The sequence below is a fragment of the Eupeodes corollae genome, chromosome X (assembly GCF_945859685.1).
Source record: "Eupeodes corollae chromosome X, idEupCoro1.1, whole genome shotgun sequence".
NCBI classification, from domain to species: Eukaryota; Metazoa; Arthropoda; class Insecta; order Diptera; family Syrphidae; genus Eupeodes; species Eupeodes corollae.
The window spans coordinates 4,137,498-4,151,572 of NC_079150.1; the positions used below are offsets into that span (position 1 = coordinate 4,137,498).

General features: G+C 33.7%; 1 protein-coding gene across 1 annotated transcript; it reads right to left on the reverse strand.

Moving 5' to 3' along the window:
• Positions 1-100: 100 nt before the first annotated feature.
• LOC129953218 (uncharacterized) lies at positions 101-12,497 on the reverse strand. The gene is made up of 3 exons (XM_056066170.1): positions 12,476-12,497; positions 10,265-12,009; positions 101-980 (listed from the first exon to the last, which is right to left on the reverse strand). Exons 1-3 carry the CDS (start codon positions 12,495-12,497, stop codon positions 162-164), a joined length of 2,586 nt encoding a protein of 861 aa, XP_055922145.1. The 3' UTR covers positions 101-161.
• Between the last annotated feature and the right edge of the window lie 1,578 nt (positions 12,498-14,075).

Here is a 14,075-nt window from a genome sequence, read left to right on the forward strand (position 1 = left end):
AAATATTTTCTATACATCTTAATTCATTAACTTTTTAATTTTTAATGTCTACTCAATTTATGTAACAAAATATTGCAAGAAAGCGATTATTATTATTATTTAAAGTTTAACCATTTTATAGCAACAAAAGATATATTATGTATAGATTCAAAGAAATAAAATTAACCAACTCCATTAGTTTGTGTTGGGGTTTCTTGTCCATGATTGCGGAAGGCTTGAAAATGCTTCGCTATATCATGGTTATGTCTATGAAATGTTGCTGTAATTGGTACATTGTGTTGCTGGCTGTAGTCGTTTGGTCGATTGAAGGACAATCGAGCAACGCTCCAGAATTCGTTGTTGACGCATGTTGTTGGTGATTCGGTCGAGTTTCTAATTGTTGACGCACTTTGGTTGTTGCCATCGTTGTTGTTTAAGTTTGAGTTTGGGTTTGAAGTCTTACCGTTCATCAAAAACGTATTGGTTTTGTTCGAAGAAGGATTATTGTTGCCTATTGCTCCGAAAAGGACGCTATTGCTAATTATGTCTGCTGTCAGGTGACCACTTACTTGGGACGCCGACGATCCATTGCCAATTGCTGATGGGGTATTAACTGTCGAGGTTGGCTGTGGCAATGGTATTCTCGCTGATAGCGATGTTACCGATTGCTGTGATGGGTGCAGATGATGATGATGGTGGTGATGATTGTTATGATGCAGATGCGGATTATGATTATGACTGAAGGCCGACACAATAGCTTCAGCTACATTTCTCTGCTGTTCGGGACTACTTGTTTTCTGAAGATTGAGATTTGTTGAATTTGAAGATGCCGATGGCGATACCGACAATATAATGTCAGGAGTACTGGATGCTGATTTGTTGGACAATTGGTAGGAGACATGGTGTTCGCTAGTGATGGACGATGCGGGCGAGTGAGAAATCAATGATGATGTGGGTGTATGCATTCTACAGGTGGTGTCTTGCTGAGGAGTAATGGGCTGCTGAAAATAATTAAAAATAATAATTATAGTTAATGAGCTGTAAGTTTTTAATTTACATTTTTTTTTTATTTTTTCATTTAAAAGTATTGTTTATTACTAGCTGTTATATTACTTAATAAAGTTTTAATTCTACACTGCGATACCACAGCACGTTAATTTTGTTTTTGTATATAGGTACCTATCTTCATCATCTAAACATCGAACATAATAATATCGATATCTATATCCCTTTGGGGAATGACATCTGCCCATTTGCTATTTTGTTTAAATACTTTATGTACTTGTTTTATATTAAATTTCTTCTAAGAAGAGAAGAGTCAACTAATAAAACAGAAATTATGGTACTACAGTTTCAAAATTAACAGTTTTAGTCTTTTAAAGTCTTTATCTTTAGAAAAAAAAAGAAATATCAAAATGATCACATGTATTGCACAAGTTAATATTATTCCTAATTGTTAATGTGAAATTTAACAAAATGAAAAAAATCAGTTTTTCTAAGGACCTTATTTTTTTACACTTATCCTTAGTTAAAACTAGAATTTGAAGAAAATGATATAATGGGTAGCCTCAAGACGTCAGTACTTAGTGGGGTGGCTTTTGTTCTTAAGAACCGCTTAACATCTTCTTGGCATAGGGTCAATAAGTTTTTGAAATGTTTTTGGATTTATTTCTTGCACGATATTCTATTTTTCGAGTCTTTCAAAAGATTTGTATGCGGCTTAGATCTGGCGATTGTGAAGACCATTGAAAACTGACACATTCTTTTTTTCAAACCACATTGTCACGACTTTAGCAGTGTGTTTGGGGTCATTATCCTGAATTAATATGTCCAAACTAATAGCAGAATATCTTCTGCCAAAGGAAGAGTAACATTTTAAAATATTCGAAGGTAAATTTCTTTGGTCATAATATTTTTTATCCAAATGAAAGGAAATACTCCATAAAAGGAAAAACACCAACAAATTTGTATGTTACCGCCACTATGCTTTACCCTCTCTTAGGTTTTTCTAGAATTTAATTTTTCATTCTTTTTCCTTCTAACATAAATCCGGCCATTGGATCCGAAAAAAAATATTTTACTTACGGCTCTGTACAATACATTTTTCCAGTTTCTTGGACTCCCTGATGCTTGGTTGAAGTTTACGAATATAATTAGCTACTTTATTTTTCTGTTACTGAGCAAAAGAACATTCCTGCCTATTCCTCCGTGTACCTAAATTTTTTTCTTGCACACGTTGGTGAATCGTTCGGGAGCTAACAACCAAGAACGAATGTTTTTATCAAGGCGGATGTTCCAAATGGATCCTTAAGAGCTTCTTAACTATTTTTCTGTCTAGGGTAAATTAAGTTTTCTTTGGTCGTCCTTTTTTTGTGGCTTATATCGGTCCTTTAATATACCCGAGTTACAACACAAGGAGATCAATGAAATGCAAATCTCTTCTCATCTCTTCGTTGCGAAATCACTTGGCGTCCCATTTTTTTTCAGTTTCAACCCAAAAATTATTATTGTAGTTGATTGAATGCTTCAAAAGAAGAACCAACAACAATTTCAGAGAAATATTGCAACTTATTATAAATTTGAATGTTTGATGGTTACTGTAGTGCCTCTTGTCAATTCTGATCTCAAATATAGAATCATTATTTTTGTCATAAAGAACAAGAACCCTCATTTTGTGGATCTTAAGAACTTTCCGGGCGACCAATAGAAAACGCAATTATTCTATCTGTGATTGGATATCTTGGCACTCATTTCAAAATCGAATTCACAGCTTTTTTTTTTAATAAAGAACTAAACAATTCTAGGTACTAGAAATTGGTAAAAATTGATTTTCTATTAAAATATCTCAGGAATAAATTATGTTGTTTCCTTCAAAATTACTTCATTTTATTCTAGATATTGTTGCCAATAAAGAGTTTTTCAATTGGCGCTGGTAGATTTTGGCGCCCCGTTGCGGCCATTTTTTTTGGTGACATCTGTCAAATTTTTTGTTCAATATTTATGCCAAATCATCATGACAGGTTATACGATTGAACAGCACGTTCAAATGATAAAACTTTATTATCAAAATGAGTGCCCGTGAACGCAAACGTTGCGCGCATTGCCCTTATTTTACGGTAGACGTGGTGGCTCTTAACAATCGAATCTCCAACTTTTGGTGGGCACATTTGAGACGACCGGTTCAGTAAACAATCAGCAAACACCCGTTCGTGCAAGGAACGCAAGATCAGCCGAGAAGACTGCTACGGTCCGTGCACAAGAACTGGGCCTTTCGCAGGCTTCAATTTGGCGAATTTCGCGCCCAACTGACGCAGGAGCTTAAAGTTCATGAACATAGACAACGCCATTTGTTCGCTAACTGGTCTTCAAATAGTTTGGAAGAGGACCCTAATTTTTGCCGAAAAATAATCTTTTTAGTGACAAGGCATATTTTTGGATGAATGGAGCTAAGTGCTACAAAGGAAACGCCACAGTTTGACATTTTTTGCATGAACGATGTGAGGGTAAGGTTATCTCTCGCAGGGGTTTCTTGAAGTCGCAGGTCTATGCAAATACACCTCTATTGACCGATGAACTAAAGATGAACATATTACAGGCCGGATTATTGGAGAAGAGTCATTGAAAATTGGACCACTCACTTCGTGCCATCGGAAGAAGCCACGACGGGCATTTAAATGATGCATGTTCTATATTTTGTTAATACCTTACATCCAGCTAGTTTTATACCATTTCAACATCTACCCAACCTAATTGAAAAACCCTTTATTATATGTAATAAATTTAATAAATTCCAAAAATAATACTAAAATTTGGTAACAAAATCTCGCATACCTCGAAAAGAATTTAAAATTATTAAACTAATTAAATAATTGAATCAATTATTACTAAATTAAATTCAACCTAGATAATAAAAAAAGAGGTGACCCACAATGATAACTTCCCATCCCGCCTGTCAATTTGTCTTGCTTAAAACTTAAACAAATTGTGCATAACAATATTTTCTGTGACATAAATAAATTGAAGTCAATATTTTTCATTGTTCTCCTATTGCTTGAGTTGAGTCGAAATCCATATCTTATCAGTTTGTTGTTAAAAAAGTTGTCAATTGAATTTTTCTAAGAAAGTTACTAAAAATTACCAACAATATTTTGTATTTGATGAAACAGTTTGCTTTCAAAATATATTTTTGTTAAAGAAATGTTTAAACATTAAACCAATTTTTAGTAGCATTTCTCGAATGTTTTTATTTCTAATGTAAACAAATACAGATTGAAGTCAATGCCTTCATTTATTCACGAGATATGGAGCATCGAACATAAACGATTGGCAATTTTGTGTTCTATGTTTTATAGATCTTAATTTTCATGAAAAAAACTGACTGTCGGATTTTTATAAAAATTTTACTGAATGTCGAAAACAATATTTTCTTTAATATGAAATCAGTTTTATTTTTACCAAATTTTCTTTATTGATTTAAGTTTTAAGTTTTTATTTTTTGTAAAAAAGCTGGCCAATTCCGATTTTTCTCAAAATTTTACCAGACGTCAAAAACGTTATTATTCGTTACATACAATTATTTTGGAGATAAAATCGTCTTAAGATAGATAGATACTATATTTTTTCATAGATTAAGGCTTTACAAAAATTTGCGCAGCTTGCACAGGGATTTGATATTTGAAATATATTTTAAAACTGAAAAAATGTTATGAAAGTTAAAATCGTCTTTTTTTTCATGAATTATTCGAGGTAACAATTATTTTTTTTCAGTTTTTTTTTTCATTTAATATTTAATTCCGTTTTAAAAATTGTATTATTTTGGCAATTTAATTCAAGTCGCATGCGTTATTAGTTCGTGAGATATTTTGGCTTTACCAAAATGTTCACTTTTTAAATTAAATAGGTAATTTTTTGTATTGATATGGTAAGATCTTTCTGTTTCATTATCTGTACTATTACATTTATTTGAAGTCGATATCTCTACTGCTTCCTGAGATATGGACGACGAAAAAAGCTTGTCGAACGTAGGTATACTTACACACGTCGATAAAGGTCAACATTTTCAATTCGATAAATCGAACCGATTACAATAAGTGAAAAATTATTGAATTTAAACTCTTCATTTAAAATGTTTAACTGCTACCAATGGGAAGTTATCAGTGTGTGTCGCATACCAGCCTCTTTTTTAAAAATGTTGCATTTTAATTATTTAATAACAATTTTTAAATTTCGAATGTTTTTTGACTATTCGCTAATCTAAAAAAAACTTTACTAGTATCTAAGTATTTATATACCTACATATGTACCTATATAAAGATATCAACCACTTTCTTTACCTATGTATGTACGTACGTAAAGTATACTTATCAATAATAGCAAAGTAGCACAAAACTTAATAGCTCATCCAGCTGGTTACAAAATATAATTGAAATGAAGAATAACGTTTTTATTTTTAAATTAAACCTACACACTCCCACCATCTCACCCCAATCAAAAACAAAAAAAAATTAATAGAGTCGAAAATTCAAGTACAAACAAACAACCTTCTCAAAATTCAATTTACTATGTAAATTGAGATTACGGTAATTCAATTTTTGGTTTACTCTTTCAGTGAGTATATAGCGGTAGTACACTCAGCGATACAATGTTATCTACCACTCCCCCCAACTCCACACTTTATCACGGTCACAGTTAATATACCTATATCCCTATTCTATGTGTATCTACCTACCGTCACCGCGCAGCGCCGCGTACCAACTTCCAAAACCCAAAGATCCCAATTTGTCGTTACGTCCTTGCCCTTACCATTATGAATCTAGGTATAGCCTGGTGGGCGGCTGCGAAGAGGCGAAAGATGGATAGGATATAACAATCGAATCACAAGAATGGAACAATTTAAATAGGGAGAGGACAAATAAATTTTCAATTAAAACCGTAAACTGTTCGCAGGGAGCCGGAATAAACCAACAGGCGAAACATCATAATTATACTCAATTTAAAATGATTCGCTTTAACACTCGCTTTCAATTTAAATTTACCATCATCGCATTATTCAACTAACTACCACTACTCCAACTCCATATTGCCATTCTACAGCCATCCACCGCGCCGGTTAAGTCTTACTTATATATATATATACATATATACCTACCTGAGTGCTGGGGGGCTAACGCTAACGCTAGCTCTGGCGCTGGTGCTGTTGCTGGCAATGGCAATGGCAACGGCAACGAACAGCAGTAATGACACGTACAGCACAGCATTTATTTTAGATGTTTTGCCCAAAAATCCTTGCAGGTTTATTCAATTGTTCTGTTTTCCCCCAAAAGTCTAACGCCCGGCAACAGCCATGCCTGATCCCGCCCAATCTCGAATTTCCCCAATCCTCGTCGTAATCCTAATTTAAAACATCAACCCCACATAAACGAAACGGAAACAATAGAATGGAGGAGGGCACCACAGTCAGAACACACCTTCACTTCCAACTACAATGGATGATGAATAAATTGTTTACATCCGATTCCGATTTATAAAAACAAAATACTCTTGCTGTCTCTTTTTATTCCCCAAAAAAAAGCGAAAAAGAAACAAAAAAGGAAAAAGGAAACTCCTCTCAACTCTCAAGTTTCGGATCCAATTGGGGTTTTTTATTTTGTCCGTTCTTCCCACCAATCCGTATTAAAACAAAGCAACGTTATTTCTATATTGTAGCAAAATTTCAATTTGCAATTGGGATTGAACGGTAATGGTATAATAGTTGGGGATGGAGAGGTATTTGATAGATATGTGCATGTATCTTATGGTATGCCCTTAGGTAGGTAGTAGAGTTGCTCAACCTTCCTCCATCTGTTGGCTTTATATCGGCATCTCCTGGCCTGGCCTGGCCTAGCCCTGCCCGGCCCTATGTAAATATATGAAGTAGGTAAAATGTTTCCGTACGTAGGTAATACCGATAAGTTGCTTTACCATATTACCATGCCACACCACTAATGGGGTAGACATAACGACCCTAGAGAAGAATTTTGTGGTTTTCAACTTCCTGAGCAGAAAGATTAATTAACTCGTGTGTGTCTTGATTACGAGTAAAAATTGGATTACAATTGAAAATAAATTGAATGTGAGGCAAATAAATGTATAAATTGTATCTAGGTAGGGTAGGTATATGCTGTAGGTACGAGTACATGTAACATTAATTGAAGCGGTATTAAAATAAATTAAATTTCTGATAGAGAAAGATAGAATCGGAGTCGATGGAGTGGGTGGGAAATTTTTTACTTCACGGCCGTGGTGTTCAGATCATTCTAGTCTCGTTTATCTTAGTTAATTTTTGTACACATCGAGGAAGGGTAGGTACATAATATCATGGATGAAATTAAAATAAATAACATTTTAAATAATTTAACATCGGCTGGATACGCAACGAATGTTGAAAGAAAAGATTAATTTCTCAATTAATTGAGTTCAAACAATTAATGGTGAAATTACAAGCCTATTTTGCAAAATGTACGTACATATCTCGTGTTTGCAGGTATGTATGCCTACAGAAAAATGGAGAAAGTAAAAAGCACATAAATGGGAACCAAATAAAGAGACATTACATTATTACTTCTTAGAGTAAAACAAGAATTTGTTGGAAAATCTATCCAAAGTATAGTAGGATTTTACACGAATAACAAAAACAATATCCATAGTATGAATAACACCGGTAAAAGTTAGAGTAAGATCATACTATGGATGGGTTTTTGACATTTATACGAGTCTCGAGTGGGTCTTATGTGATTTCGTTCTCAAATGTTGGTACGATTGATATTGCATTTGTATCTCAATAGCTGTGTTCGTGCATTTGGAATTATGTATGTGTTTTCCATTGGGGAAAAAAATCAATCTGTTACTGTTGATATTATTTAGTTTTGTTATTGAAAATGGACTAACTGGGCTTATTTAGCAAGAGAAAACAATAGAAAATATAGTAACGTTTTGCTATGTTTTTACCAAAGGTTTATCTCAGTTTAGATTGAATAAATCTTCATGGTGTTTCCACTGCACAAGAAGATTTAAAAATGATTAAGTTTGACAGCACTTTCTAAAATACAAATGGTGATTCGATGTTTCTTATGAAGTGCAAGTGAGATAGTTTGATTCGTGTTAAACAATGAAAAACTGAATAGTTCAGCACCATATAAGAATATGCTACCTACTCCATGTGCATTTTTTTTTTTAAATTTGAATAAACCAAAACTATATTTTTGCACACAAACATGCAAATAAACAGGCCATAATTAATTATCTATAAAACTAACTCCACACAGGTTTTTCTTCACAAATATCGACTCGACTCCGATCCCCGACCGGAATCAAGGCAAATCAAGCTCATTTCAACTCGGTTTAGGTATATAAAGAATTGAGGCGAGCTTCAAACTCGATTTAACACCACATGTTAATGTAGCAGTCTACGAACAAACCTCCTCCTTGAAGCAATTGATAAATGAACTTTTTTTTTATAGAATCTCAATTTCCAGATGTTTTTTTTTACATTTCTTTTTGAAAATTGTCCATTTTATTAGTTTTAATTAGTTTTTGATTTTTACAAAACTTTCTTCTATTTGTGTGTTTGTTTATTATTATTCTGAAAGATTTTCTTTCAGTTGTATCAGTTTTTAAATACAAAACTCTACTCTGCTCTACTCTACTACTGCGGATCGTTTTGTTGGCAATTTCTCACAGTACTATATATGAAACACCCAAAAAATGCACTTATTATTTACAAATTGAGTTATATTGTTGTTGAAAATTTTAAAGAAGGTATTTTGCACGAAATGGAAACAGTTCAAAAAAGACGCGACCCACACTTGAAATTTCCCATCCCTTCTGTAGATTTGTTGCTTTAACAAAATGTAATAAATACAAATATTTTGTTCCAGATAAAAGATTCTTATAAAATCAATTCTTATCAGTTTTTGAGTTGTTTTTGTAGTGAAAAAAGAGTTGTTAATTTTATTTTTCAAACAAAATAAGCTAAAAGTATAATTTTAATATCTGTTTTTCTTCATCACATTTTTAGTAGAAAACCAATTGTTACCAATTTTACTAGCAATGTTTGAACGCTTCTATTTCTTATATAAAAGAATTAAAATTGAATTTTTCTAAGGCCATCATTTACGCTTTCAACAAAATGTAGCATTGAATGAAATCATTTTGAAGTCAATATCTTCATTTATTCACAAGATATTGAGAGTCGAACATGCATTTTTACCAATTTTAAGTAATATTTCTTTTTTGTAGATAGGATTGTTATTAAAATGTTCTAATATAGTCCCTTGAACAATAACATATGTTCCTATGATAATTTATAAGTCTCTGTTTAAAAAAAATAAAAATAATGTATATGGTATCTTCTTATTATTTTCTCTTTCTCATTTTCTTCTTCTTAGTTATTTGTATCTTTTTCACATTTGTACTTGAATGGTTCCTATCATAATCAACAATTGCATAAACAATTGTAATAAACTAATTGATCTGTCAAACCTTTCAGTATTATACAACATTATGAGACACAGTATTTTGACAATATACAGAATTTTGAGACACATTCTTTTAAATGTACAGTATTTTGAAATACACCATTTCGACCCGCTTCCTTGTAAATCACTAGGCCCTAGTTCTCAACGGACTGTTGCGCCACCCAATTTATTTATTTATTTATTATAAGTCAAAAACTTATTTTTTTCAACTTTTGGTAATGTTTTTTTTGTTTAGGTTTTTGTTTCTTGTTAAAAAACCGTAACTTAAAAACCCTTATTTCATGCACAATTAAACGTTTTGGAATTTGAGTTGGAAAAATTGAAATGCGAATAACCCCATAGTAATGACATCTATATTTGAGTTATATCTGTATGCAATATGTTAAAATTATATACAATTTAACTGCATTTTTGTCACTGCTATATCTAAAAGAAATATTAATTGTCATGCATTAATTGTAAATGTTTCAAAATTTATATTTAAGGTATAAATAATCATATTCTCTTTAATTTTAATAAATATTTTCTATTGGCCAGGACAAATTGATTATGTTCTTTAATAAAGTTTTAAGTTTTCTTTCACTTAGCCACTGATTTAAACAAATTATAAGAATCAGCTGTTCAAATCGCTTAAACAATACCAAAAATAACAAAAACTAAAACTAAATGTTTGATTTTTGTACAGGTCTAAATATCCTTGAACAAATTATATTTTAAAAAATCGAAGACATAAATAATTTTTAAGAATGTTAATTTGGCTCGTTACTCACCTCTTTCTTTAGACCTTTCCATGTCAACTCGTCACTTGAATTGTCAATTTCAATGGGGGTATTGAGAAAAATTTCATTAGAGTGTTCATCGTGTATCCGGGATAGTTTGTGCATTCGTTGTTGCTCCTTGACATCGAAAGGTTTTTCTTCCTCTTCTGTTGTTTCAATATCAACCATTTCATCATCCGACGAATAAGATTCTTTGATTTGAGAAGAAACACTTAACGGTTTCAATGAAAGGGAATTATTGGTCGTAAGGGAATTCCGGCCCAAGGCTTTCTGATCGTTGTCATTGTAGGAAGTTGCTGCGGCGGCTGCAGCAGCTGCTGCAACTGCAGCTACAGTCTCTAAGGCTAAAGATGTAGTAGCTGCTGAGTAAGAAGACGCCGTTCTATTAAGCTGCATAACAGGCTTGAACGCTGAATTAGTATACAACCCGGTAAGGCTTTTCATATCAGAAACAGTTCCTGACGTTGGCGGTGGATATGTATGTTCCGGAGGAGATCCAAACTTTGCTATCGGCGATGGTGATGTGTTTTTACGCATCAGAGCCGATTGATCCGATGAAGAGTTTATAGAAATTGTTAAGGTTTGGTCCTGCGTAGGGCTGGTTGTCATAAGGGAGCTTTGACTAGATCCATTTCCAAATATCAACGATCCAGCATTGCTTTTTATCCACGGCAGGGAGTAATTCGAGAAATGGAGGTGGCTGTTTGAGGATTTGCTTTGAGCATGTGTATGCCACATGTAGTCCATCATGAAATGGCTAGAAAACGGCAGACTAATGTCGGCTGATGGTGTATTTCCTGCCAAAGTAGGTATTTGGCTTGACACCGTCAGAGGAGTGGCGCAACCACTTGTTTGGTGCGAATTGACATTAAGTGATGGTCTCAATGAAAACTGTCCAACTTGATGCGAATTAATTGCATTTGTTCGGCCTGGCGAAGTTTCCTTCAAACGCTTTGGAGACTGTGCAGCTATCGATGATGAAGAAGATGATGATGACGTAGAGGATGATGCTGAGTTTTTGGTGATTCGTGTGGCAGCTGTCACAGCTGTCATCTTCAAGGAACTTGACGAGCTAGTTGCTGATGTCATTAAGCGTTTTCGAGTGCCACCGTTGAACATTGCCTTGACATCCTCCCATGCATGGGTTATCTCTTCGGGTGGATTACCACTCAATTTCATATGACGCCGCCACGAATTAAAGTTGGCTGCATCTGGCTGAACATACTTATCACCCGGGCCTATCCTGTGCGAATGGAATATGAATTTGTTTGGAGAAAAGAACAAACCACAATAGGAGCATTTAATGCATTTTGCTCTCGAAGAATTGTATCGCGAGGGCAAGAATGAGCCACGACATCCCCAAGCACATTTGTGATGCACGCTAAAAGCAAAGTCCTCTGGCAGCCGAGGTGGTGTATTGTCTCCCAAGAATGATTTACACAGCCGTTCAGCTTCTCGCCTGGTTATCATGCCACAACGTCTCGAACTAACTGGCATTGCTCCAGCTCTTCGTAATATTTCTAGTTGCACTGGAGTACATTGGACACAAGTTATACCGAGTGCCACACGCCGGTTGTGGATCTCATTATAGCTAAATTGCTTTAGAAGTGTATTTGAGATTTGAGCTAAGCACAAACGCTCCTGCGATTCGATGTACAGCGAAACAATTGGTATCCCATAAAGTAAAACAGTGCTTACCTTAAAAAGAAACAAAAAGAAAAAGAACAAGATAAAAAAAGAAGAAATAAAAAATAGAACAAAACATCTTAGTTAGGACTCTGGAGAGTTAGAAAAATAAATTAGATGTAAGGACGTGCACCCTTGCTAATCTGCTCACGTTCTCAATTATTTTCGACAAATTGTTCAATCAAAACAGTGTAAGATTACAGTTTTCTGAAGAGCCATCATTTAAACGAACTTCTTTTATACTCTTATTGCTCCTCAGTTTGGGTTGAGTGAAAAGTTTTTTTTTGTTTTGCCTTTTATTTGATGCTTTATTTTTCTATTTTGTTGACTTGACTGTAACTGTAGCGTAACGTTAGCAACCCCTTTTGAATTGAACGTTTTGGGCTTATGGTTATGGGAATCTAGGCTATCCCATGGGTACAATTCATTCCAATATGAGATAATATTTGTCTGAATGTGTGTTTTGTGTCTTGTTAAAAGACATTATCAAGGCTCTTTAAAAAATATTTAACAAACTTTTACGTTCTTTCTTAAGCATTTTTTTTAGGATGTTATTGATATTATTAAGGGAAGATTTCAAACGTTAAAAGCAAATACTCGTATTTAAGCTGAATATGTTAGCTTTAAAGCCCAAAGTCTCTGCTCCCATTAAACAGTATAGTTGTGAACATGGTTTTAAACATGGCATAAATAAAAGGCCAGTGAAAGGTCATACTCAATTAAGTTATATTGTTTGGGCAATTCATATGATTTTTAAAATAATCGTAAGGCTTTAGCAAAAGCATCAGGATAACGATTTTCAAGCAAATGACATGCTGTCTTGCAGTCTAAAACTTGAACAAATTGTTGATTTTTCGCTCTTGACTACGCTTGTAACAGTCTTATTTAATAAGTTGACGATATATTTAAGTGAAAAAATAGCTTTTTATGAAATTTAATATCTGTTATTGCGAACTAACCTCTACGTCCCAGCAGAGATTAATACAAATTAATTTTAAATTTAAAAAAGAGCACACTTAAAGGGATATTACTACCCTTATTATGGAGAGACGCAGTGTGAGCATTAGGAAAGGGAAAAAGGGTCTTAAAGGAATTGTCGGTGTTCAGTGGTTTTGAATTCGTGAATATTGCTATGACTGGGAAAGACAGAGTGTCGTAAGGCATTCTTGACTCTACGACTGAAGTTGGGCTCAAGGTTATGCTGATGAGCATTCCTACTAGCGGGAGTATTACGTTCGCAGTAAGTAATTTAGGAGCATATAAAAAGAGAAGTCACATTTTTAGAGATTGGTTTCAAACTACAAACAACAGTTTTATTGGCGACTGAAAATTACAAAAAAATAAAATGTTAAGTTTAAGTTTAGATGATTGGAATATAGGCATTTGATGTACATTTGTTAGAGTAAATTTATCAAGGCCTGAAAATCGTCTGGTTAACTGAATTAGGTAATTATTTATGCTCTTCAAAAATGGGAAACACTTTTAAGGCCATACAAACTTCTATTCAATTATGTAATTATTGAGAATGGTAGGAACAACGGAAGACAAAGTGAGTGCCATAAATACTATTAAGCCTTAGCCAAGACCAAGAGTGTACAGTAGGGTGATTCATTTCCGCAAACAAATTTTTTTTCTCGGTGTTCGGGGCTCTACTTTGGTGAGAATTTTTTCTATAAGTAAATTAATATTTTGCTTGAGCACCGAGAAAACAATTTTTTTTGCGGAAATGAATCACCCTAGCGTACAGCCGATTAAATTTGTTATCAAATGAAAGTTGACGTTGAGCTTGAAAATGGAAAAGTTTGTAGAGTCCTTTTTTTGGAAATCTGAGATAAATGTAAGGAGTGTTATATCTTTCGAGATACTAAAGATAATAATTTCTTCCTTTTGTAGGCAGATATCTTAGAAAAGTCAGAACTTGTTTGGTATCAACCTAATGCTCATTTAAAAACTTTTAAATTTAATTTAATAAATATTATGTAATTAACATATTTTATTCACCTAAATAGTAGTACCCGTGGCATGATGGTTAGTTCGTAGGATTTTCATGCGAGACGTCTTTGGTTCAATCCCTGCCGTGGCACCTGAAGTTTTGTTTACTCTTGCATATTGCAGG

Coding starts and splice junctions, on each gene's coding strand:
- LOC129953218 (XM_056066170.1), bottom strand. CDS start 12,497: ATGCTTAAGAAAGAACGTAAAA. Junction 12,010..12,475: donor GCTTAAGAAAGAACGTAAAA/GTTTGTTAAATA, acceptor TTATTTCTTCTT/TTTTTATCTTGTTCTTTTTC. Junction 981..10,264: donor GGAAAGGTCTAAAGAAAGAG/GTGAGTAACGAG, acceptor AATTATTTTCAG/CAGCCCATTACTCCTCAGCA.